This window comes from Trichosurus vulpecula, chromosome 1, assembly GCF_011100635.1.
Source record: "Trichosurus vulpecula isolate mTriVul1 chromosome 1, mTriVul1.pri, whole genome shotgun sequence".
Lineage (NCBI taxonomy): Eukaryota > Metazoa > Chordata > Mammalia > Diprotodontia > Phalangeridae > Trichosurus > Trichosurus vulpecula.
The window spans coordinates 14,640,826-14,666,460 of NC_050573.1; the positions used below are offsets into that span (position 1 = coordinate 14,640,826).

The 25,635-nt window shown below is 51.6% G+C and overlaps 1 protein-coding gene and 1 pseudogene across 1 annotated transcript; one reads left to right on the forward strand and one right to left on the reverse strand.

Annotated features, from left to right (window-relative positions):
- Nucleotides 1–234: 234 nt before the first annotated feature.
- Nucleotides 235–13,575, forward strand: CASTOR1 (cytosolic arginine sensor for mTORC1 subunit 1). Its single transcript, XM_036738180.1, has 9 exons — nucleotides 235–538; nucleotides 1,449–1,519; nucleotides 7,266–7,459; nucleotides 8,944–9,076; nucleotides 9,765–9,888; nucleotides 10,642–10,755; nucleotides 11,145–11,227; nucleotides 12,264–12,350; nucleotides 12,644–13,575. The coding sequence occupies exons 1-8, from the start codon at nucleotides 426–428 to the stop codon at nucleotides 12,338–12,340; spliced, it is 909 nt and encodes a 302-aa protein (XP_036594075.1). The 5' UTR covers nucleotides 235–425; the 3' UTR covers nucleotides 12,341–12,350; nucleotides 12,644–13,575.
- The window catches only part of LOC118850585, a 45,505-nt pseudogene continuing 32,507 nt past the window's right edge, over nucleotides 12,638–25,635 (reverse strand).

Here is a 25,635-nt window from a genome sequence, read left to right on the forward strand (position 1 = left end):
CCGGCAGCCTCCCGGCTAGTCTCCCAGGGCTCCCGGACGTCGCTTTGCGTGGCACCCGGGACACGCGTGGGGGCTGCCTCCTCGCCCCCGTACTTCCCCCCACCCTCCGTTCCAGATGGGTCGGCCAGCGGGGGCGTGGCCCAGAGACTTTGGCTTAGGGCATTGGCCAGACCCGAGCACTCGGAAGAGACGGGGCGTGGCCTAGCGAGTTTCAAGGGGGCGTGGCGTGGGCCGGAGCGCTCCGGGGGGCGGGGCGGAGAGGAGCAGGAGCCGCTGCAGGAGGAGGGACCGGGGCCTGGCGCTGGCTGGGCGGCTGTGGGGCCAGGCAGCAGCAGCAGCAGCCGCAGCCGCAGCCCCTCGCCCCTCCTCCTCCTCCTCCCAGCCCCCGGGCCTCCGGGGCTCGGTGGATCGGCGAGCCCGGCCCCATGGAGCTGCACATCCTGGAGCACCGGGTCCGGGTGCTGAGCATCGCGCGCCCGGGACTCTGGCTCTATACGCACCCGCTTGTCAAACTGCTCTTCCTGCGGCAGCGGAGCCGGTAAGGCAGAGGCCAGAGGTGGGGGCCCTGCCTGCCCCCTGGCACCGCCGGGCTCCTCCGAGGCCGCAGCCGGGCTCTGGGTGGGTCTGGGGGATAAGGGGCAGGAGAGCCACGTTGTCTCCCGCTTTCCAGCCCACTGTCTCATTTGGCTCCCGAGACAGCTCCGCAGGCCTTACTATCCCCACTTTACAGAAGGGGCCACTGAGATTCAGAGAGGTTGTAGTGACTTGCCCAGAGACGCCCAGAACGTGAACAGTGGGGCCCTGAAGCTGCCCCTCCCCCACCCCCCAGCTTGCTTGGACTTGCCCTTGTTCCAAGCCTCGCTTTATTAACGGGGGGAGGTGTTCAATGTTACAGCCCCAATGGTGGCTTTTTTAGCAGACTTCGGGCATTCGTAGCTTGAGCTCATGCACCAGCTGGGTTGCTTAGTGGCGGGCTGACCTTAGACAAGTCACTTCCCTGGGCCACACTTTGCTCCTAAGTAAAATGATGGGGTCAGCCTCTGTAAGCGGCCTCCCAGCTGCAGCATTCTTTGGGTCAGTGGGTCAGAGTGATGAGCACCAGCAGGGGTCACCCTAGCCAGCTCTTGGGGAATTGGTTGGGAGGTGCTTCCTTCCCCTGCACTAGTAGCAATTGGCTGGTTGTATGGCTCCTTCCCTGGGATGGGGATTCTGGGGTGAGCTTAGGGAGCAGCCAGTGGCCCCTGTACCCATCATTCCCCTTCTTCCCCTGCTCCTCATGAGGCCCTATTTGTTCTGCTTGAATGGAGCCTGGCCAAAGTCCACTCACTCTCCTTGAGTCTGGCCCATTCTTTGCCATCCCGCCTTCCCCTCTGCCTCTGGACTTTGGGATCCAGCGGGGTGAGGGAGTGCCTTGCCTTGGCTCATGGCGGGGGGTCCCTTCTCCTTAGGTGCAAGTTTTTCAGCCTGACAGAAACCCCAGAAGATTACACCCTAATGCTGGACGAAGAAGGATACAAAGGTAGGGGCTCTGGCTTCTCCCCTGGTCCCTTCAGTCTCTCTCCCCCAGACCCTGCCAAGGGGTGCCAGGCAGACACCCTCATCATAATGCTTAAGACATCTGGGCAGGAGGGAAGGCTGGAGCAGCAGGGCCCAGTGAAATGGCCTTCCTGCCCCAGCTGTCCCAGAGTGGAGTGAAGCACCCTGGAGAGGTGGTGAGCCTCCCAGCCGAGGACATCCTGGGGCTGTCTTGTGGTGGTGTTTCCACTCTCTACCTATTTCCTTTGGATCCCAGTTTGGCTGTGGCTGTTTGATAATGGTCAAGTAACGTCCTCTTCCAAGATTGCGGTTTCCTTTGGGGCATTTATAGATAGGAGAGCAAAGCACTTTGGGTTAGAAGGGTGGCCTGCTGGACTCCATGTCCTGTGCCCCCCTGGGGGGTGGGGAGAGGGAAGGAGCCACATTGTCGAAGAAGTGTTCTGATAACTGCTGTTTTCTGATGCTGTTCTCAGAGGCCTCCCAAACCCCACCTCCCTCTCCCCCTCCAGGAGGGAGCAGAATAGCTGTCCCCCCCACCCCAGGGTGACATCTTGAAATCAGGGTCCAGTATCAGCTGAAGGTCTAGGAGCTTTGGGCAGGGGGGGCTGGGTGGGAGCCAGCAGGTGATGGAGGCAGATGGAGTGGAAGATTTTCCAATTCTGGACCCAACATGTGGGGTGTACGTCTGTCTGTTGATGAGCCTGATCCCTTGGCTGGAAGCTGCCTGCCTTCACCCCGCCTTTCTATTTCCTGTTGTGGCCTCAGAGGCAGGGCCTGGTGCTTGGGGATGTTGCTTGCCCTGGGCTTACCTTCCCCGAGAGGGGCTCATGCAGCAGCAGCGCCCAGGTACTCAGGCTCTTGGGCCCGGACACTGACCACAGATGGAGCCAGAGGAGAATGATAAAATTGAGAATTAAGAGGAACTTCTGATATCATCTGGTACAAACCTTTCTGTTTACACGTGAGGAAACTGACACCCTAGGATGGAAAGTGACAGGCCCAGGGTCTCATAGGGAATTCCCTGGGGCAGAGCTGAGATTTGAACCCAGGTCTGTGTCTCTAAGGCCCTTGAGCTTTTCCATGTACCAACTGAAAAGTAGTATCTATTCACTAAATTTATTAAACACCTACCCCATTCGAGGAGGTTGTAAAGACAAAAATAAAACATCTGCCCCCCCAAGGAATTTATATTGGGGGGGGCATTAGCACATAATAATAATGATAATTAGCATTTATGTAGCTCTCTAAGGTTGTCAAAGTAGTTTTCCTTTTTTTTTTTTTGAGGCAATAGAGCTTAAGTGACTTGCCCAGGGTAACACAGCTATTAAGTGTCTGGTGCCAGATTTGAACTCAGGTCCTCCTAACTCCTCTATCCACTGTGTCACCTAGCTGCCCCACAAAGTATTTTTCAGTCTCCTTTGATGTACACAGACAAGTAAATGCAAAGCGATACAAAGTTATTTCAAGAGGTGAAACTAACAGCCATGGGAATGTATTGTATCCATTGCTACTTTAGTAATGTAAGTCAATTTCGTTACTGTTGCCATTTTTACTATATTGGCTTCACCTAGTCATGTCCATTGACTCTCTTTCCAGTTACTGTAAAATTAGTATAGTTGACTTTTTCTAAATCTGATGTTTTCCTTGCTAGGGGAGGGTTTGAATATTTGGTCTATTCCATTTTTCTATTCTTGTCAGTTGTCTTCTAGTCTTCTGCAGGCTGGGGAGTGGGGTCCCTGGAGCCCTGCTCAGAAGTTACAGGCATGGCCTGGTTCCCAGCCCACTGAGGGAAAGGGAGAAAGAGAATTCACAAGTCCATCCCCCCTCCCCCAGCTGGCTGTGTTCCTCCCTGACTAGTCTTCTGCCCTGTCCTTCCTCTCCTTCCCAGTTATCAGTTGGTCATTTTCATCTAGGAGGGCTTCCAGAGATGGTTTTTTTTGTGAGCTGGAAGGAGGAGCCTGGGTTGGGCCTTGGGGCTACAACTGAAATGTCCGGCTAGGGGCCTCTCTTCTCTGGAGGAGTAGGGAAGGCCCTTTCTTTTGAGAGAACTGATAACGGAGGAGGTGGAGTGCATACTTTGCCTGATCATCTGTTGTCTCCCCTCCTGGAATGTGAGCTCCCTGAGGGAGGAACTATTTGTCCTTTCTTTGCTTAATTAATGTGATTAATTGGTAAATGAATGGAATGGAGTCTAGGAAGGGGGAGGGTACCTGGGCCATTCTGGGAAGGGCCCAGGGAGCGTGTTGTGAGTGAAGAGGGGAAGTAATGAACCACCGGTCATGTCCGGCACACAGGTTGGCTTGGTCCCTCCCCTCCTCCCCCACCCTAAGGCCTGGCCAGAGCTGGGGAATGTTCTAAGAGGCCCCAGGTTGTCCAGCCAAATCCAGGCTTTGGAGGCAGCCTGAGGATCTGGGTTTGAATCCCACCACCATTAACTGGCTATGTGACCTGGAAGGAGTAAGTCACTCCCAGTATCACTGAGGCTGAGGATGGGGTATCATTTCCAGGGCTCATCAAATAGAAACGCTCCCACCAAATCATACCCAAAGATCCCTGTGAGCTGCAGATTGGATATTTTGTGAAATAATACCCAATTCCATTTTAATCTGATTTGGTGTCAAAGGTTGTAGCTTGGCTTGTGGTGTATTTGACGCCTTGGATCTGAGTCAACCCTTAGTTCGCTGGGTAGCCAGCCTCTCCAGGCCTTGGTTTCTTCCCTTGAGCTTGGACTAGATCAGGTGTGGGGGACCTGCTGGGACACTACATGGCCTCGAGGCTGCAGGTTGTCCACCCCTAGACTAGATGGTCATGAAGAGGCCTCCAGCTCGAAATCCCAGGGTCCTGGGTTCAAATCTCACTCTGCTTATAGTAATCTTTGTGACCTTGGATAAGTCATTTGAGAATCAAAGAGCTTAACATAGATAGTGTTATGTAATCTGTAAAGTGCTATATAGAAATGCTGGCTATTACTGTTATTAATAATAACCTCCTTGGGCTATATAATAAGGGGGTTGGACCTGCCCAGCTCTGGATCTCTGGCTCTCTAATCATGGGGAGGGGGAAGACTCCTGACCTTGGGTGGGCCTGGGAATGGCAGGGAGGGAGGGACCCAAGCCCTGCCCTGCTCACACTCTTCCCTTGAGCCTTCCCTGTCCTCTCTGGCTTTTCCTCCTCCTTTCACCTACCTCCCGTGGTGCCTGCCAGTGCCAGCTACCAGCTGCCCACTAGCCGCCTTCTCAGCTGCTGCCTGCTGCTGTTCAGATCCTGCTCAGATATTTTATTCACTAGCTATGTGGTCTTAGGAAAGTCCCTTCCCCTCAGAACAATAATGTTGGTGTCAGAAGTGACCTTTTTTGTTGTTCAGTCATGTCTGACTCTTCGTGGCACCATTTGGGGTTTTCTTGGCAAAGATTCCAAACTGGTTTCCATTTCCTCTCCAGTGCATTTTACAGATGAGGAAACAGGCAAACAGGCAGAAGTGACTTGCCCAGGGTCACACAGCTATATATATATGCCTGAGGTGGGATTTGAACTCAGGTCTTCCTGACTCCAAGTCTGAGGCTCTATCCACTTTAGCGCCACCTAGCTGCCCTAGAAGGGACTTAGAAGAACACTTATGTGTTCTAAGCTCGTAATTTTAGCGGAGCAGAGTCCCAGGGAGGGGAAGGGACTTTCCTAAGACCACATAGCTAGTAAATAAAATATCTGAGCAGGATCTGAACACAGGACTTCTTACTTGAACTGAGGGCTCTTCCCACTGAGTTCCAGCTGCCCAGGCTGGCTTCTGGTTTGGCTCCAGTGTGCCTAGGCTCAGGCCCTCCTCTACTGTCCTGCTTGGGATGCTTAGGGGGGTGGGGTGTGCATGTTAGAGTCATGGAGAGGTCAGGGCCTGTCCGTTCGGGCTGAGAGGAAGGAAGCCAGCCTGGGCAGCCTCGATGCCAACAAAGGAAGCTTTTATGCAGGCCTAGCCACCCTGGGGAAAGGCTCGGGCCCTTCCCCCACCTCCACTGCCCTACTCCCACCCTCCCCAAGCTCAGGATGGAGCCTATGACTTCAGCCCATCCCAGGGCCGATCCTCCCCAGTCCATCTGGGGTCTTCACAGTTGTTCAGGCTGCTGGTGTGTCTTTCACCTCCCCATTTTGGGAGTGGGGTCCTTCCTCACATCAGAGCTGTCCCAAAATAGGATGGCTGTCTCAGGAAGTGGTGAGCTCCCCATCACTGGAGGTCCTCAAGAACAGCCTGGGTGTCTGTTTGTTGGACCTTCTGTAGAGGGGGTTTTTGTTCTGGCTCGGGCAGGAGTAGATGCACTGAGGCGCCTCTAAGCTCTGGGATTCAGTCTTCCTACAATATCCCCTTCCCTCCACGAGGGATTAGGGTTTATTTCCTCTGGGCTGTCCTCCCTGCCCAATTCCTCACTCCCAGGGGGATCATGAGGTCATAGATTTAGAGCAAGGAGGGGCCTTCATCTTCACCTACTTTTGCCAAAGGCACAATGACTTGCCCAAGGTCACCCAGCCCATGTGAAGTAAATAAAGCTGGCCTTTGAATCCAGACCTAGCTCCATCTGCTCTCAGGCCTATCCCTTGCATTTCCACCAGGAAAGTCAGGCAGGGTGCCATCCAAGCTGCTGGCTCTGCCGAGGCTGAGGGGGAAGTGGCCAGAGTGGCTGCCCATTGTGGTCATGGCCTCCCCTCTCTTGTTCACTGGCTCCCTCTTGTGGTCACTGGAGTCACCACACTAACAAGCTTCCACCCTCTTCCCCATCTGCCAGCTCATTGGCCTGGCCACCCCTGCTGGCACCCAGGAGGCTTGGCACCAAGGCCTGGGAACCTCCCTCCCATTGCCTGCTAGTCTTTCACCTCTTGCACAGACGCCTAGCCCCTCCCTGGGTAGGAGGGTATCCTCCTGGCTTTGGGACGGTGGAATTGGGGAGGCAGAAAGGATTCTCTGGGGCCATCTGGGCCATCCAGGCCCCTGACCATGTGGTCTGTCCTGGAAGGATGGGGAGGTCTGGGACAGATTCAAGATCCAGTTCCTGGCTAGGGTCAGCCTCAGTTTATACGCTGGGGTGTGGTGATGGGCTAGGACTGCTTGAATCCTAGAATCACCCAGCTGGAAGGGACTATCCAGTCTGACTGATACTGGAGCAGAAATCCCCTCCGAGATGGCACAATGGAAAGCCTACTTGCTTTGCAGACAGAGGTTTGGGGTTCCAATCCTGGCTCTAACCAACTCTCTATATGACTGTGGACAAGTTGTTAAATCTGTCTGGGCCTTAGCTCCTCTTGTGTGAAAAGAAGGTATTGGACTAGCTGGCCTCCAGGCCTGAGTTGAAGCCCATGTCTCTGGTGAAGGGGACCCTCTGTTGCCCAAGCAGTCCATCCCTTGGACAGCAAAGGGGAGGCTCCTTTCAGCTGTCCAGGTATAGGATCCTGATGGCTCACATGCCTGTGTCATAGCCTGGGTGATGCTGTTCCTCACACCTACTGTACCACTGAATCCTTGTGCTACCCCAGAGGGATTATTATGGCCCAGAGTGGGGAAGTGACTTGGCTAAGGTCCTATGGAGATCAGAGGCAGGGCTGGGCTTAGAGTCAAGGTCTCCTGATGCTGATGCTGACTACAGGGATTCTGCCCTTACAAGGTGGTGCTGTGTCTGGGAGGAGGAGGAGGAGGAGGAAGAGGAAGGCCTGGCCTCACACTCATTGACCTGCTTTCTTTCCCACAGAGCTGCCCCCGTCAGAGTTCTTACAGGTGGCTGAGGCCACGTGGTTGGTGCTCAACGTTCTATCCAACAGCAGCTCGGCCACTAATTTTCAGGCCGTTGGCGTCACCAAGATCGCCCGGTCGGTCATCGCTCCACTGGCCGAGCACCATGTCTCCGTGCTCATGTTGTCCACCTACCAGACAGACTTTATCCTGGTGAGGCTTGCAGGGATGGGGCGGGGTGTCACAGACCATCCCGGGCCATTTGGTCTAGAGGAGCTTGTGGGTATCTTCTCCTCCAAAGTCTTGATGGGACAGAGAGGGCCTTGAATTTGCCCTCTTCCTTAGGCTGATTCTCCCAGGCTTTGGGGGCAGGGGTGTGAGAAACAAGAGGGAAGATGGAGACTCCAGGTCTGGGGCACGTACACGACTTTGTCTGTTCATGCCCAGGGACTGGCTGGGCAAGACTCTGCCTGTCCCAAGCCCAAGTGGGGGCCGTGGGCTTACAGGGGAAGGAGAGGCGGAGGGTGGGGACAGAGGGGGGAGAGAGACACACACACAGAAAGAGAGGAGAGACAGAGAGGGGGAGAGACACACACAGAGACACAGGGAGAAGGAGAGACAGAGAGAAGGGGAGAGAGACACAGGGAGAGGGGAAGAGAGACAGACAGAGAAGGGGAGAGAGACACAGGGAGAAGGAGAGACAGAGGGGGAGATAGAGACACACATACACAGACACAGGGAGAAAGAGAGATGGGGAGAGAGACACACAGAAAGACAGAGAGAGGGAGAGGGGAGAGAGACACGGAGAGGGGAGAGAGACACGGAGGGGAGACGGAGAAAGGGAGAGACACACAGACACAGGGAGAAGGAGAGACAGAGGGGGAGAGAGAGACACATACACAGAAAGACACAGAATGAGAGGGGAAGAGAGACTGGAGAGGGGGAGAGAGAGACACACACAGAGACACAGGGAGAAGGAGAGGAGGAGAGAGACACAGGGAGAGGGGAAAGAGACAGATGGAGAAGGGGAGAGAGACACAGAGACACAGGGAGAAAGAGAGACAGGGGGAGAAAGACACACACACAGAGACATGGGGAGAAGGGGAGACGAAGATGGGGAGACAGAGGGAGAAGAGAGAGACACAGACACACAGAGAGAGGGAGAGGGGAGAGAGACACAGGGAGAGAGGAGAGAGACACGGAGGGGAGATGGAGAAAGGGAGAGACACACAGACACAGGGAGAAGGAGAGACAGAGGGGGAGAGAGAGACACATACACAGAAAGACACAGAATGAGAGGGGAAGAGAGACAGATGGAGAAGGGGAGAGAGACACAGAGACATGGAGAAAGAGAGACAGGGGGAGAAAGACACACAGAGACATGGGGAGAAGGGGAGACGAAGATGGGGAGACAGGGGGAAGAGAGAGACACAGACACACAGAGACACAGGGAGAAGGAGAGACACAAAGACACAGGAAGAGGGGGAGAGAGAGAGGAGGGAGAGAATGAGTGAATGTGAGGGTCAGGACTCACACACTCTGGGTATGATGAAGTGGAGGCATGTGTAGTATGTATAGCACATGTATGATAGCATGTCCATGTGGGAGGGAGACAGGTTGTATGCGTGGGTGGGGCAGGATTTGGGAGGGGTTGTGGTATAAATGCATGACCCCTTAGCCTTTCCTCTGGGCTGTAGGTCCGGGAGCAGGACCTGCCGGTAGTGATCCATACTCTGGCCCAGGAGTTTGCCATCTACCGGGAGGTCGATGGAGAGCCCATGCCTGTGGCCTGTGATGATGCCAGCAATGGCTTCCACAAAGCCAAACTGGGTGAGGGGCTGCCAGGGTGGGGAGGGGGGGAGGGCTGGGCCTGCCTGGGAGAGCTGCCATTCCTTCACATGCCCCTCCTCTCACCCCGCTTGGGTCTGGTTCTGTCCGACTCTGCTTCCAAAGGCTCGTATGGTGTTATACTTTTTTTAAAAATGATTGATATACCTTATTCCCCAACCCAGAGCCAGCCCTTGTAACAAGGAGGGGAGTGGGGAGCCAGTTCAGCAAAACTACCCCAATCTCCACCTAGTCTGACAGTGTATGCCATGTTCTCCACCTGTAGCCCCCCCACCTCTGGAAGGAAGGGAGGAAGGGAGGGAGGTGGGTCTTTAGTCATGCTATTGTTAATCGTAACAACATAAACTCCTGTGGCCTTATTAAGCAGAGGGTATAAATCCCCTTTGGAGAAGGCTGGGAGGGTGGGGATGACTAGCCTGGCTTTTCAGGGGAGATGGCCCAGAGACAGTGAGACTTCTCCACGATCATGTAGTTAATGGCTAATTGGCCCGGGGGCTTAGAGGACCCTTGTTTTTCCTCCGAGATGCCCTATGCTTTGTCCAGCGGGCTCATTCTGTGTGGCCACCAGGTGGCGCCACCTCCCCAGACTTAGCAGGGTGTTGGGCTTAGCCCTGGGTGACTGAGAGCTGGGCTGCCCATTTACAAGTCTCTCCCTCCTTCCCTGAGTCAGGCCCCAGCCCCACTGTGCACCCCATCCAGAGCCCCCAGAACAGATTCTGCATCCTCACGCTGGACCCTGACACCCTCCCTGCCATTGCCACCACGCTCATGGACGTCCTTTTCTACTCCCACAGGTAGGGACCGTTCTGTCCCATCCCTTCCCCTTGCCTTCCAGATGGGGAAACTGAGGCTTGGAATGGGAAAAGGAAGGCCAAGCCCTAGAATCATAGGACTTCAGAACTGGGAGGGACCTTAGGGCATAAAATGCAGAGTTGGAAGGGACTCTCATACATCTCACCCCTTCATTTTACAGATGGGGAAACTGAGGTACAGCTTGGGGAAAGGTCACGGAGCAATTATTATGGAAAGTGAGGTCAGGAAGGGCCCTTAGAACAGGCGATGTCAGGGTTGGGAGGACCATTAGAACAGGGGATGTCAGAACTGGGAGGGCCCTCACAACAGGGGATGTCAGGGTTGGGAGGGGCCCTAGAACAGGGGATGTCAAGGCTGGTAATGCCCTTAGAACAGGGAAGGTCAGAAGTGGGAGGGGCCTCAGAACAGGGCATGTCAGAGCTGGGAGCCCTGAGAATAGACTGTCAAGAGCTAGGGAGGGACCTTAGAGCATAGAATATCAGAGCCGAAAAGGACCTTTTAGATCATTTAAGAGATCATTTTACCTATGGGGAAACTGAGGCACAAAGGCAGGAAGGGACTTTCCCAAGGTCACGCAGGCAATTCTAGCATAACCACTCCCTTTTCTCCCCTGTTGTATACCCCCTGCTGAGTTGGACTCCTGGCCGCTCCCCAGCTCTTTCAGAGGGGCATGAAGCTGCTGTGGGGAGGCAGAGCTGACTGCCCTCCCTCCTTCTCTCTCTGCATCTCCCCAGTGCTTCAAAGGAGGGGGCTTCTGATGATCTGGACCTTGACTCCATCCCCTTTTTTGCCTTCTCCCTGATTGAGGGCTACATCTCTATTGTCATGGATGCTGAGACACAGAAGAAGTAGGTAACCCCTCCCTCTGACCCTAGGTTGGGTCAAGGCCACATCCGAGGCCACGTCCTTGGCTTCTCAGGTGGTGGTGAGATCCCAGGGCCTCTTCAGAGAGACATACTATGGTAGTCAGAGAATGGAACGGGGCCTTAGAACCTGGAGTAGCAGAGCTGAGAGGGCCCTTCAGGATGACTCAATCCAACCTCCGTGTTATATGGAGGGGAGAAGTCAGTTCCCATGGTCAGCCAGTGAGATGGGGTAGAGTTGGGACCAGAAGCCGGTTCTCTTGATTCCCTGCCAGAGACCTGGCCCAGCACAGGAGAGGGAGGGAGTATGAGTTAGGGGGCAAGGAAGTGGGGGCAAGGAGGGGGGGACACCAACTCCACCTTCTACCCCCCAGGTTCCCCAGTGACCTGTTACTCACCAGCTCCTGTGGAGAACTCTGGAGAATGGTTCGAATTGGGGGCCAGCCCCTGGGCTTCGGTGAGTCCTGGTTGACCAGGGAGCTTCCTGGGACCATAATGGGGTGGGCAAAGATCTGGAGACTTTCCAGCATCTTTGGCAGCCAAGGGTCTGGGTTGAGGTCCCTGGCCGGCTCGGCTTGTTTGGGGGTGGAGTGGGTATGACCATAGACAGTGCAGTTAACACCACTGGGCAGTTCACCTTGGCAAGTGTTAAGTGCCTACTATGTACCAGGCACTGAAAATACAGCCACACAAATGAGCCATTCCTGTTCTGAGGGAGCTTGCATTCTGCTGGGGGATAGCTGCTCAGAGATAAATAAATACCAGAGATGTATGACATCCAAAGTGATTTCAAGGTTGGGGTGGGGTTCTAATATTTGGGGTGACTGGGCCAGGCCCAGTTGGAAGAGGTGGAAACAGAGCTAGATAAACATTGGAGAAAGGCGCGATTTCTGACAGGCAAAGCTGGGGTAGGGGGAGATATGCAGTGGGGGGAACGGAAGTGGGGAACAGGAACAGGAGCATCATATGGGGAACATAGAGTGGGGAAGGGGGACTGCTGGGTATCAGTCTGAAAGAGGGGAAGAGGGCCAGGCAAACTGAGGTCAGCTGAGGCCTCATTTTTCCAGAGAAGGAAAAGTGACTGGCCCAAGGTCACTCAGCAAGTAGAATTCAAATCCAGGTCTCTTGAGTTCCATTCAGTAAGCATTTATGAATGATGCTTGGCCGATCAAAATGGATAAGCCCCTGCCCTCTAGGAGCTTCCGTTGTGAAGGTGGTTTTGAGCTGCACCGAGGCATGGAGGAGCCGCCCTGCTTCACAGGCCATGGGCTGGTACAGTCTTCCGTCTCATGCCACAGAGCAGAAGACTGAGTCCCAGAGACTTGTCCAGGCTCCCACTGCCTTCAAGTCTCTGAGCAGCTTTGTTCTGTCCTGCCGTAACAAAGCTAGTGAGTGTCGTGGGCTCACCTCGGCCTGGCCTTCCTACGAGGCCCAAGCCAGCCCCCCACTGCCTTCCCCTCACCCCCTTCCTTCCCCGTCTCTCCTTGTCCCAGATGAGTGTGGGATCGTGGCCCAGATTGCCGGGCCCCTGGCCGCTGCCGATATCTCTGCCTACTACCTTCAACTTTGACCATGCCCTGGTGAGTGGCCCTTCCCAAAAGCCAGGCCCTCCTGAGCCACTCCATGCTCATCACAGAGCTAGAAGGGGCCTCAGAGACCATCCAGTCCAACTCTCTTGTTTTAGAGTGGCAGAGATGGGCCCAGAGAAATGAAGAGATGTGCCCGTGTCACCCAGCCTGGTAGTACCCCTAGGGATTTGCTCTTATGTACTTCCCTCCAGAAGGTCGCTGGTCTCAGTAAGTCCAGCTTTCCCTGTTTCCCTTCCCTTTTAAGCAGACTCCATGGTCTCTTTCCCCTCCCCCTGTGCCTACAGGTACCTGAGGATGGCATCGACAGTGTCATTGAGGTCCTTCAGAATCGTCAGGAGAGCTGCCGGTAGTGGCTGGATCGGGAACCTGTGTCCCTGTTGCTCAGGCTGGCTGGACACTCCCCCACCATTGTCCTTTTCTTTGGTGGGATTCTGGTGTCTCCAAAGGCTAAACCAAAGCTTTGCCCCATGACAATGGGGGCTGGTCTGGTGCCCCCTCTGTATAGGTGTGTGTGAGGGGCATGTCCTCTGGGGCCACCTTTCACTCAAATTTTCAAGTAGTTGGTTTCCTGGTCCTATTGCCTAAGCAGGTGCCTAGGGGTAGGGGACTGGATGCCCCTGGGGCTAGGGGTAGAAGGGGAGATGATCTCAAGCCTTCCCTCCCATCCTTTGGAACCTGGATCGTTTTCTTGGCCTCCTCTCGGAGCTGGCCCTGCTCTGAGGCCTGGCCCCCAGTGGGTGAGAATTAGGCCAAAGTTGGTTCCCTTCAGTTCTTCTCCCCACGTCCTCCCCTGGAGGGCAGGAAAGCTAAGAGGCCTGGCCTCTAATGAACAAAACACTCATGTGTGCCTTATCCATGAAGCTGTGTAGGCACACATGTGCCCACAAAGTGGAACCATGGTGCTGTGGATGGCTTCACTTGGGAAGCCTCCCGCCTTGACACTCCCCTGCCCCAGCTCTTGTAACGTCTTTGCACATGCTCCCTCCATGTGGAACTGGGCCGGAGTTGCCCCCTCTCTGTCCTTTCTGCAGCCCTCTCTCCTGCCCCACTCCATGGTCCTGGGAGGGAGCTCCCTCTGCAGAGGGCTGGTCCCCATACCCTTCCTCTCCTAGGGGTAGCCTATGATCCCTGTCCCATCTTTGGGGAGGAGCCATCATTATTACATCTCCTGTTTTTAAGAAATATCCTTGGCAGTAAAGCACTTTGCAATCCCTGCTCTGTGTCTGAGACATCAGTGGTGTGTCCAGCCCCCTTCTTGGTTGGCCTGCCCTCCCTAGGGGGCATCAGGACACATCCTCCCAAACCTGAGGTCAGGCAGGACAGGGTGGAGCAGTGGAAGGCATGTGGACTTTAGAAGTGGAGGACCCAGGTTTGAGTTCTGCCTTTGTTATTTGCTGTATGACCTTGGGGAAGTCACTTCCCTCTTTGGGTCTCATGCCCAGATACAAAATGAGGAGGGATGGCTGGGCTGTATCCCTTTGAGCCCCAATGGTCTATCTGGGGCTAAGCCTCCATCTCTGATCCCTAAAGAAGGCTGTTGTAGAGAAAGAATGGGATTTCAAGCCTCAGGTTCTGGGTTTGGATCTCAGTTCTGCCACTGACCACCCAGGGGACCACAGGCAAGTCACAACCTCCTCTATAAACTGAGGGTTTGGGTTGGACCAAAATTGCCCCCAAAGGTCTCCTCAGCTCTTAATTCTCTAATATTAAAATGATTTGTTTCTGTAAAGTGAGGGAAAGGGGAGGGCACAGAAAATTGGAAGTGAGGGCTGAAGGTTCCAGTCTGAGAACACTCTAGAACTGGGAGTCTAGAATCTGTGGCATCTAGCATGGGGCCATCTTCCTCAAGGGCAGAGAGTGCTTGGCCCTGCTTCCCACCTTGTCCTTGCCCCCTCCTACCCTCTACCCAAGGGGTCCCACCCTGAGGAATCCAGTTTGAGGCCCAAGGAGCCATGGAAAAAGACAGTCTTGGGCTCGGATAGACCCTGAGCCCATCTAGTCCAACCTACCTGAATGTGAATCTTCTCCCTCTGTGACGTTCCTGACCAAGTGGTTGTCAGTTTGAAGATGTCTAGTGATGGGCAGTTCCCTACTGATGAAGCAGCCCACTTCACCTTGGGATGGCCCCAATGATTAGGAAGTTTCTTTTCATCAAGATCAGCTCTCCTTTCAGTGCCCGTGGTATGCTCTTAGTTTGGCCCTCTGGGCTCAAGTCAGTCAGCAAGCATTTATTAAGCACCTACTATAAGTCAGGCACTGTGCTAAGTCCTGGGGATACAAAGAAAGGCAAAAGCCAGTCCCTGCCCTCAGGGAGCTCACAGTCTAAGGGAGGAGACCACAAGCAAACATAGATACACAGAGCAAGCTCTAGACTGAGGAAAAGCACAGGACTGGGGAGGGGTTGGAAAAGGCATCTTGTAAAGGATAGGAGTTTTGCTGGGACTTGCTGGAAGCCAGGAGGCAGAGGGGAGGAGGGAGAGCATTCCAGGGAGGGGTCACAGCCAGAGTAAAGGTCCAGAGCTGAGAGATGGGGCGTCATGTGAGGAAGACCCAGGAAGCCGGTGGCTCTGGATCCGAGGATATGTGTCAAGAGATTAAGGCAAAAGAAGACTGGAGAGGGAGGAGGGGGCTGGGTTAGGAAGGGCATCGATGGCCCTTTTTGGAGGTATTTTGTATTTGCTCCTGGAGGTGATGCTGAGTAAGGGGTGATCGTAGTCAGACCTGCACTTTAGGAGAATCACGTTAGTGGCTGAATGGAGGATGGATTGCAGCAGGGAGAGCTTGGAGGCAGGCAGACCCCCCAGCAGCTACTGCAATAGTCCAGGTGGGAGGTGAGCACGGCCTACACGTCAGAGGACAGAAGGGATGCTTCAGAGAGATGGGAGTCTAGGCTGACTCCAAGGTTGGGAGCCTGAGGGAGGGAGGGTGTTGCTCTCTCCAGTAACAGGAAAGGTAGGAGTGGGGTAGGGTTTAGGGAGAAAGAAAGTTCTGTTTTGGACGTACTCAGTTGAAGATGTCTACTGGACGTCCAGTTCGAGATGTCTGAAAGTCAGTTGGAGGGCAGCAGAGAGAATGAGGCAGAATAGATAAATTTGAGAATTGTCAGCATAGAGGTGGTCATTAAATCCATGCAAACTGATGAGATCACCAAGTGAAGTAGCATAGAGAGAGAAAAGAAGAGAAGGGAGCCCAGGACAGAGCTGCTGAGGGATTCCAACAGCTAGAGGGTGTAATTTGGAGAAGACAGAAGGAGCAGTCAAAGAGGAGGAGAACAGGAGGAGAGAGAGAGAGAGAGAGGGAGAGGGAGAGAGGGAGGAAGAAGGAGGAGGAGGAAGTAGGGGGGGGAGAGGAGGGGAGGGATGGGATGTTCTGAGAACCTAGAGACAAGAGAGAATCAAGGAGAAGAGAATGGTCAACAGGGTCAAAGGCTACAGAGAGGTCAAGAAGAATGAGGATTGAGAAAAAGCCATTGGATCCGGCAGCCAAGAGATGATTAGTAACTTTGGAGGGAGCAGTGCTGGTGGGGTGAGGCTGGAAGCTGGATTGTGACGAGTTGAGAGAGGAGAGGTGGTAGCCGAACCTATTGTAGGTGTGCTTTTCAAGGCATCTAGCTGCAAAAGACAGAAGAGCTAGAGGCCTATAGTTAGCAGGGATGGAAGGATCAAGTGAAGTTTTTTTTGAGGATTGGGTACACGTGGACATGTTTGTGGGCAGAGAGATGGAGAGGTGAGGGTAGGGGATAATGGGGGTGGTTCTGTCAGATGAGATAGAATGGGATCACCTGTGCAGGTGGAGGGGGTGGGGCTTGGTAAAGGAGCAAGGCGGGGGTGGAAGAGGCAGTGAGAGGTGAGAGATGGGGAAGAGGGAGCTCATAGCCAACGGCCTAAACTCTTGCTGTAACTAGGAGACCAAGCTCTCAGCTGAGAGGGTGGGAGTAGGGGAGCCGTGGGAAGTTTGGGGCTGGGCGGTGAGCCTGGGGTAGCCATGGGGAGGGGAACCTAAGTTCCTTCCCTCCCAGCTGATGTTGTCCCAGAGACAGCTCCTTAGCCCCAGAGTTTGACATAGTGATATTCTGTCACTGTGGGAGGGTGGGGAGTGGGGAATGGAAGGACTGTGTTGGGAGCACCCCAGGGCGTCTCAGGAAGGGAGCTGTAGTCACAAACTGCCCTAGGGGCATTTCCCTGGCCCTCCCAACAGGAGATGGGAGGGAAGTGGGTGACATCATCCTCTCCCTGTGACGGTGTCTCATCCTTGGTTTTGGTCTCTCTGGCTTTGTTGAGTCTGGGGCAGAAATCCCAGAACCTCAAAGCTAGAAAGAACCTCAGCACTATTCAGTCCAAATCATACCTGAACAAAACATCCACAAATACTAAATGTAGTTGTCTAGCCTGTGCTTGTAAGAGGGGGAGCTGGCTGCCTTTTGGGTCGGCCCAGTCTACCTTGGGACCGTCTTGTTGATAGTCTAAATTGGCATCTTTGTTACTGCTGCACCTGGACCCAATCTCTCTCTCTCTCTCTCTGTCTCTCTCTCTCTGTCTCTCTCTCTCTCTCTCTCTCACACACACACACACACACACACACACACACACACAGACACACAGACAGACAGACACACACAAACACACACCTGTGGCCCCAGTAATGTGGAGTAAGCATGGAAAGGTAGGTTGGGACCAGATTTGAAGGCCTTTGAATGGTGGCACAGTGGATAGAGTGCTGGAGTCAGGAAGACTCATCTTGAATTCAAACCTAGCTTCAGACATTTATTAGCCAGATGACCCTGGGCAAATCCCTTACCCCTGTTTGTCTCAAGTTTCCATCAGGAAGATGAGTTGGAGAAGGAAATGGCAAACTACTCTTTGCCAAGAAAACCCCAGATGTCAGAATGTCAAAGAGTCAGACAGGATTGCAAATGACTGAACAACAAAAACCGAAATGGCCCCAGGATAGATAATGGGAGCAGGGACCATGAGCAAAACGTTCCACCTAAGCTTGTGGGTGGGGTCAGTCTGCTCCACACAATGGTGCGATCTTTGACACTGGCTTCCTTCCTCTGGGCCTTGGCATCATCGTCCTCCATGCTGAGAATGCTCACCTCCCTGCTCACCTTGGCTAGCTGGCTTCCTTCAAGGCCCCACTAAAATCCACCCTCCTACGAGAAGCCTTTCTTGGTTCTTCTGCCAGGCCTGCCTTCCATCAGAAATCCTTTCTAGTTTACTTGTCCCAATCTTGATGCTATAAAGTTGTTTTTTCATGTTGTCTCCTCTCTTTGATCTTGAGCTCTGAGAGCAGGGACTGTTGTGGCTGGTGTTTAGACATTGCCTCAAACACTGTAGGAGCTTAATAAATGCTTATTGATGGACTCGAGCCTCTACCCGTGAAGACTTGGCCTTCAATGTCTCATGGGATTATAGACTCCAAATTTGAAGGACCATTAAAGACCATGTAGTCTGGCCCCCCTCATCAAGAAACTGAGGCCCAGAGAAGGAAAGGGATTTGCCCGAGGTAGGAAGTGGGGGCGGCAGGATTTGAACCCAGGTTCCTGTACTCCAGAACTGTTTGCTCTGGCTTACCTCCACCTGTGTGTGTCTCCTCCAGTGGGTTTGGGTGTGTCACTTGGGTAGTGTCTGCTGGTGTGCTGATCTGATTCTCTCTTTCCTTGATGTGGAAGTTGTCTTCCTGGTGTCTTGGTGATCACTAAATGTTTGGGGCGGTAAACACTGGCCCTTTCAGCCCCTTCATCAGAGGAGGAGGCTGGCCCCGCCATGACCCCGAGCCATGTCAGGGACCAGAAGAATGTGGCAACCCTGTGGTCTGTGGCTCACTTCTGCCCCTGAGTCGGGGTGGGTCAGGGTTTCCTGCCCAGGAGGCTGCTGCTTTTGCAGCCCTACTATGTACAACTTTTTTTTTTTTAAGGGGCGTGTCAAATTTGATCTGAGTCCCAGCTCTGCAAGCCCCCTTAGGGTCTTCTTTCTGCTGTCTTCTGGGTATAGTATATGTGGTTGTCTCTCCCATTGAATGTAAGCACCTTGAGGGCAGGAACTAATTTCCTTTTTTGCTTTTGTATTCTCAATGCTTGTTAGATGGCTGATTAATAAATCCTAAAATCCCTACAGGATTTAGACATTAGACTCACAAAATGGAAGCCTCTGGGCTCAAAAGGATCTCAAAGGTTGGCTAAGTCAGCCTACACCAAGTGTTACACAATCCTTCAGTCCTTTGAGGATTTGTAATTTCACCCTGGCCACCAACTCACGTCACTGCGTCTCTGACCTGGGTCACTGACTCTGAAAGCGGCTGGGGTCCTACCCTGTGTACCCAGGCAGCAAATTCGATGACTGACCCTCGATGGGTCTTGTACAACAGACACTGTCAGCCACTGGCCCCAGACAGAAGGAGGGCCTGCCTGCTAGGACCTAGGAAACCCAGGGGGAAGTCACAGCATGGAGAAGCATCAAATGAAGGCTCTGGGAGCCAAACAGAAATCAATTGGTGTAACGTCTACAAGCACTTATTAAAAGCCTGTTGTGTGCCAGGCTCAGTGCTGGGTGCTGGAAGCACCAAGACAAAAATGGAACAATCCCCGCCCTCAAGGACAAAAATCAAACAAGCATTTATTAAGTGCCTACTGTGTGCTAGGCACTGGGGATACAGAGACAAATGTGAGACAGCCTCTGACCTCAAAGGGCTTCTCTTCTACTGGGGAAGGTTGGTTTAGATCAAACGACAAGCATTTATTAAGTGCCTATTGTGTGCTACGTATGGGGGATACAGAGACAAAAGTAAGACAGCCTCTGCCCTTAAAGGGCTTCCATTCTACTGGAGGATACAACAAATTCACGACTGAGTAAAGATTAGGTTGAAGGTTGTGGCTGGCTCTGTGGTCTCAGTACAGGCAGCTTTGGCGAGGAGTAGGCAAATGCCTTTTATGTGACTTAAGAGTGTAGTTGTGGCCCAGAGTACTTCCAAGTGAAATCACTTGCCTGAGTGACCCAGCCAGTGTGGGTTAGGGGCAGGACTCGAACCCTGGCTCCTGCCTACTTGCCACTCGTCCTCTCAGTCTCTATTCTGGATAAATATAACACATTGCATGGGGAAGGGGTGGTGCAGTGGAGAGTGCCCTGGAGTCAGGAGGTCCTGAGTTCAAATCCAGCTTATTAGCTGTGTTAAACCTGAAAATTTGGTTGAAGGAAACAACAGAGCTAGGTGATAGAAAAATCCATGTTGTTTATTATTTTCCCTTAAAGCATAGCGGAGCTAGCTTACTTGTACGTACAAGGAGTCAGAGTATGAACTCTGGCTGCCTGAACAAAGCAATGAGAAAACTTATATACGTTATTTTAGCAGAGCTAGCAAGCCTGTATGACCTCATTTTTATGACCCCCATGTATGTTTAACCATGATACAAGAAGAGTATTTTCCTTAATGGAATAGATTGTAAATACAACAAATTAGATAGTTGTCAAAGTGTCAATTGGATTTGTAGCCCCAGGATCTCTGTGTTTAATTGGCCATTAACATTCCACAACATAGTATATGCCCATAAAATATTAGGATAAGGAAAAGTCACATATTCAAGATAGTGTCTGGGCTCAAGGTTTTCACCCTTAATGGCCATGGACAGAGCAAGAAATGCTCCATCTGGATTTGTTGATACAAGATAGAGGTATCTCTGAGCTTACTCAGAGAACAAAGAGACTGTTAGGATCAGGCTTTTCTTCTGGTTAAGTAGTTCAGGCCCTGAGTCTTATTGAAATTACAAAAATGATATAAAATAGTATAATATTTTCCACAGCTGTGTGACCCTGGGCAAGTCACTTAACCCCTGATTGCCTCAAAACAGTGTTTGGGGGGGGGGTAGGAGTAGAGAGGGATCTGGGACATAGGCAGACCTGAGTTCAGGTGCTTAACAGCTGTGTGACCTCAGACAAGTCACTTGGCCTCTCTGACCCTGTTTCTTCCTCTGTCAGATGGAGGTAATCATTCCTCTGGTGTTTATCTCACATGCTTGGGCACTGAGATGCCAGTGGATGCCCTTTGGAGACTTTAGAATGTCCTAGAAATATCGACTGTTCTGATACCACCCTGAACCTCCCCATCCCCCAGTGCCCTATGCTAAGCCCCAAATGCCACCACCCGGAGAGCTGCTCTCCAGAGCAAGGGCCCCATCCACATGTCTAGTGTGCCTTGGCATGACCCCCAAGGCTGCCCAATTGGAGGGCAGGAAGATAGGCCGTGTGTCTCACCCCACTGCAGCAGCCAATCTTGAGTCTTCTTTCCCCTTTCACTCACTATTGCCCAACAGACCTCCACTCTGCCACTCCTATCGCTGGTATCCCACATCTGGGCAAATTACCAACCCCTCCCCTCATAACCTAACTACAACCTGGGCATCTGAACCAGCAGCTGCACAGGCAAAACTCCCTTCCTCCTGTGTGCCGCCTCCTGCCCGGAAACATTCCTCATGGCTCCAGCAGCCTCTCATCCCTCAGTTGGTTTTGAACTTTCTCTGCATATATATATATATATATATATATATATATATATATATATATACATATATATATATATAAATATATAAAATTTACATTATTATATATATTTATAATATATATTATTTATCTGTTGTCTCCCTTATTAGAATATAACCTCCCTGAGGGCAGGGCGTGGCTTTTTTTTTTTGGCCTTTATTTATATCCCCAGTGCCTGCCAGATAGTAAGTGCTTAATAAATGCTTATGGACTGACTCAAGGCTTGGAGTCTGAAAGAGCTGGGTTCTAATCCTGTCTCAGGTACTTACTAGCTGGATGACCCTGAGAAAGTCATTTGTGCCTCAGTTTCTTCATCTGTAAAATGTAAAAATCCAACCCACAGAGATGTGGTAAGGCTTAAACATGAGGACTTCTGAAGTCCCATTACCGAAAGCTCTCCAGGCTGGTCAGCTGTGTTATTCTAGGAAGAATAGAGCACCCTGGGAATTAGGGCCAGGAGTATGGACTGAGGCCCTCTAGGACTCTTGGCCACCAAGTGCAGTTGGGCTAATGAAGACTGAAGGGCCTCCTCCCCTTTCTCCTTCTTGGAGCATGGCAAATTGGTATTGCTGTCAAGCACACGGACGCTGGGGCGTGTAGGCCATGGAGCCTTCTCTCCAGCTGCCCACTCTGGAGCAAGGGCTGGCATCCTGACCTCATCACCGGATGAACCAATGCACAAAGTGTGTGTTAAACACTATGTGCAGATTCCTGGAGGTGCAAACAGAAAAGCAGACAATCCCTGCTCCCAAGGAACTCCCATCCCCATCTGAAAGGTTTTAACCTCGAACTACATGGAAAAGGCTCCTGGTCCTAGAGCAGTGGTGATGTTGTTCAGTCATGTTTTGGTTGTGTCCAACTCTTTGTGACCCCATTTGGGGCTTTCTTGGCAGAGATACTGGAATGGTTGGCCATTTCCTTCCCCAGCTCATTTCACAGATGATGAAACTGAGGCAAATAGAGTTAAGTGACTTGCCCAGGGTGACACCGCTATTAAGTGCCTGAGGCTGGATTTGAACTTGGGAAGATGAGTCTTCCTGACTCCAGGCCCTACACTCTATCCACTGCAGTGCCACCTAGCTGCCCATGGTCATATCTCTTCTTTAATGTCACTGTTCCCCAGGTTCTTAGGTTTAAGGTCCTGGGCTATCCCCATCAGGCTCTTGAGGGAGATGGTGGTCTAGGGTGGTAGGAGTTTGACCTACCTGGCCCACCTACCTCCTATCTCTCCCTCAGGGTACCCGCTGCTTCACCTGGGCTGGATTGCCTACCCTTGTGACACTCTATAAGAGTTGCTGAGCCCAGAACTTCTGGGCAGACTTGGCTACTCAGGTCTCTTCTTCCTGCTGGCCTGGAGGTATGAGGATGCCACTGAACTCTGGAGTGTTGGGGGCCCCCATGCCTAGCATTGCATCTCCTCACCTGGCCACAAGCCATGAAGCTCATGATCTTCCAGGCAAGCTTGTGTCTAGGATGGGGCCATCACCCATGTGTGTGTTTGTGTCTTCTGCCCTTTGGGATAAGAGATCTCAAAAGGCAGCTAGTGCTTTTCCTTTCTAGGAACACAGGCTTCTGGAGCCATTGGGGTGGTGATAGCATCAGAAGCAGACCTGCTGGAAGGGAAGATAGAGAAAGAGACAGTCAGAGAGATAGAGATGAAAAAGAGAAAGGAGAGAGAGACAGACAGAGACAGAGTCAGAGAGAGAGAGAGAGACAGAGAGAGAAAGAGACAGAGTCAAAGAGAGAGAGATAGAGAGACAGAAAAAGAGAGAGGAAAGAGACAGAGACAGAGATAGTCACAGAGAGAGAGAGAGAGACAGGCAGACACAGAGACAGAGAGAACTAGATATAGAGACAGTGAACTTTTCATTGATCATGCCATCCTCTGTGGAGGTGAAATGTAGAATGGCTAATTAGCAGCCCTCAAAAAAGAAACTAGGAATGTTCCAATGAGGTTCGATGATTAGCCTTTCAAATGATTACAGTAATACTGATAAATTACCGAATTCTGTTCTAATCATTCCATGTGTCTTTGTTGCAGTATTCCCTTTTCTATGTGGGAATAAAACTACCTGTCCTCTACTTGATTGATGTTTGTATTTAAAGTGCCTCTTTGTTTTCCACCCAAAGTATTTATGAGACAAAAATAGAATTGTTTCCTGGGAATTTGAAGGTGTGTGTGTGTGTAGAAGTGAAGGATCATGGATCTTAGTTCTTCTAATGAGACACAGGCAACTCCAGAACAATGAACCCAGGGCAAACTGGGAGGGCAGGTGAGGGTTGTCAGCCCCTGTGGCTTCAGCCTAGCAGCACCTGGCTAGCCACTGTCTTCCCAGACAGGTCTCCCCAGCCTCTCAAGAGGCCACCTAAAGAACAGATAATGCCGGGATCTGGTAGAAAGGATGTGTCACCCACAGACAAAATTCCACCCTCCTATAGGAACAATAGGCTAAATAAGAGGGGTCACAGAGGTGTACTAGAGAGAATGTTGGACTGATTGATAGATAATATTTATATGTGCCTACTATCTGGCAGGCACTGTGCCAAACACTTTACAAATATTACCTCATCTGATCCTCAGAACAACTCTGGAAGATAAATGCTATTGTAATCCCCATTTTACATTTGGGGAAACTGAGGCAAACAGGTAAAGGACTTGTCCAGAGTCACACAGCTGGTAAGTGTCCAGGCCAGTTAGAGTGCTGGTCCAGGAATCAGGATGATTCTAAGTTCAAATCTGGCCTCTGACAATTACTAACTGTGTGACTCTGGGCACGTCACTTCACCCTGTTTGCCTTAGTTTCCTCATCTGTAAAATGAGCTGGAGAAGGAAATGGCAAACCACTCCAGTATCTTTGCCAAGAAAATCCAAAATGGGGTCACGAAGAACAGGACACAGGTGAAAAACGACTGACCAGTGACCAACTTCCTGACTCCAGGCCCAGTGTTCTATCCACTGTGCTACCTGGCTTCCTCAGTTTAAATCCTGCCTTTCATACTTGCTTCAGGCAACCTGCATTGCTTCTCTGACCTCAGTTTTATCATCTGTAAAATAGAAACAGCATTTCTTTCATAACCTACTTTGCAGACTGAAAACAAAAACACATCATCTAAGTGTCAGCTCTCAGTTCACTTTAGTGAGATCCTTGCTCTCCAACTGTCTGAAGCACCCCCATGAAAGAGAGTGGGCCATAGCAGGAAGACAACTGAGCCTGTGAGAGCTTGATTTTTCTTCCTGGGAAAAATCTAAAGCAGATTGTTAAAGAGATGGCTGGTGAATACCTAGAATGGGAAGTGGGGGTTACTGAGAATTAGCATGGCTCATCATGCCAGACAAACCTCATTTCCTTTTTTTTGACAGGATGACTAAATGAGCAGATGAGGGGAATACTGTCAGGAGCGTTTGCCTCGATTTTAGCCAAGCTCGTGATAAAGTAGCTCATACTCGGATTGTGGAGAAGATGCAGAGGCAGGGTGAGACAATCATAGCACTGGATAGATATTAGATAGATAAACCGTCTTGAGTAGGCAAGGAGGTCTTTCCAGTCTAGGTTTGGCCCAGTGCTATCTGACATTCTTAATGATTCAATAAAATTTGTGCATCAGATTTACAAATGACACCAAGATGGGAGTGATTGCCAATCCAATGCCCTGGGTGATAGAGTCAGGAAAAGGACCTTATCACACTAAAGCATTGGGTAGAATCTAATCACTAGGGATTCATGGAAAGTCTTTCAATTGGGTTCAAAAAATCAATTTCACAAATACAGAATAGAAGTAGGGTTAGAAAGTAGTTTGTCAGAAAAAGAGCTGGGGTTCTGAGGGGATCACAAGCTCAATAAAAATCCACAGGTTGGGATGGAAGCCAGAAGAGCTATTGAGATCTTGGCTGTATTGAGAAGGGTGGAGCTTCCAGGCTCTCTGTCCTGTGAATTGATATCAGGAAAACCATCCTGATGGTGAAGCTGCCCAGAAGTGTCATGGCTGCCTTCCATGGAGGGGCTGGATGACAGAGCATTTGCCAGCTTTGTTCTAGCAGGGTTTCCTTTTGGGGGTAGGCTGGAATCAGGATTACTGAGGTCCCCTCTGCCTCTCCAATTCTATGATTCTGCGTGAGGGACTTGGAGTCAGGTTCCAATCTCACCCCTGATACTGTTTTTGTCTGGCCATGTCTGTCAAGAAACTTTAGTAGCTCCCTATAACCCCAGAATGTTTTGTATTTAACATTGTGGCCAATCTTGCCCCAACCTACCTGGAAAGTTTCCATTCCATCTCTTTTCATGCCTTTGCATTGGCTGTCCCTTACAGCTGGTGTGCCTTCTGTCCTTGGTGCTACCTTTTGGAATCTCTACCTTCCTTCAAGGCCACTAGGTGGCACTGTAGCAGATAAAGTGGGCCTGGAGTCAGGAAGACTCATCTTCCTGAGTTCAAATCCAGCCTCAGACACTAGCTGTGCGATCCTGAACAAGTCACTTAACCCTGTCTGCCTCAGTTTCCTCTTCTGTAAAAAGAGACAGAGAAGAAACTGGCAAACCACTCTAGTATATTTGCCAAGAAAACTCCAAGTGGGGTCATGAAGAGTTGGGCATGATTGAAAAATGGCTTAACAAAAAATAAAAACTACCTCCAAAGCTCAAGTGCCATCTCCTTTAGGAAATCTTTCCTGACACCTGCAGTTGTTTCTGATCTTTTCCTCCATCCTTTTCAAATTAGTTTGTATTTATGTGTCCATACAGTAGGACCCT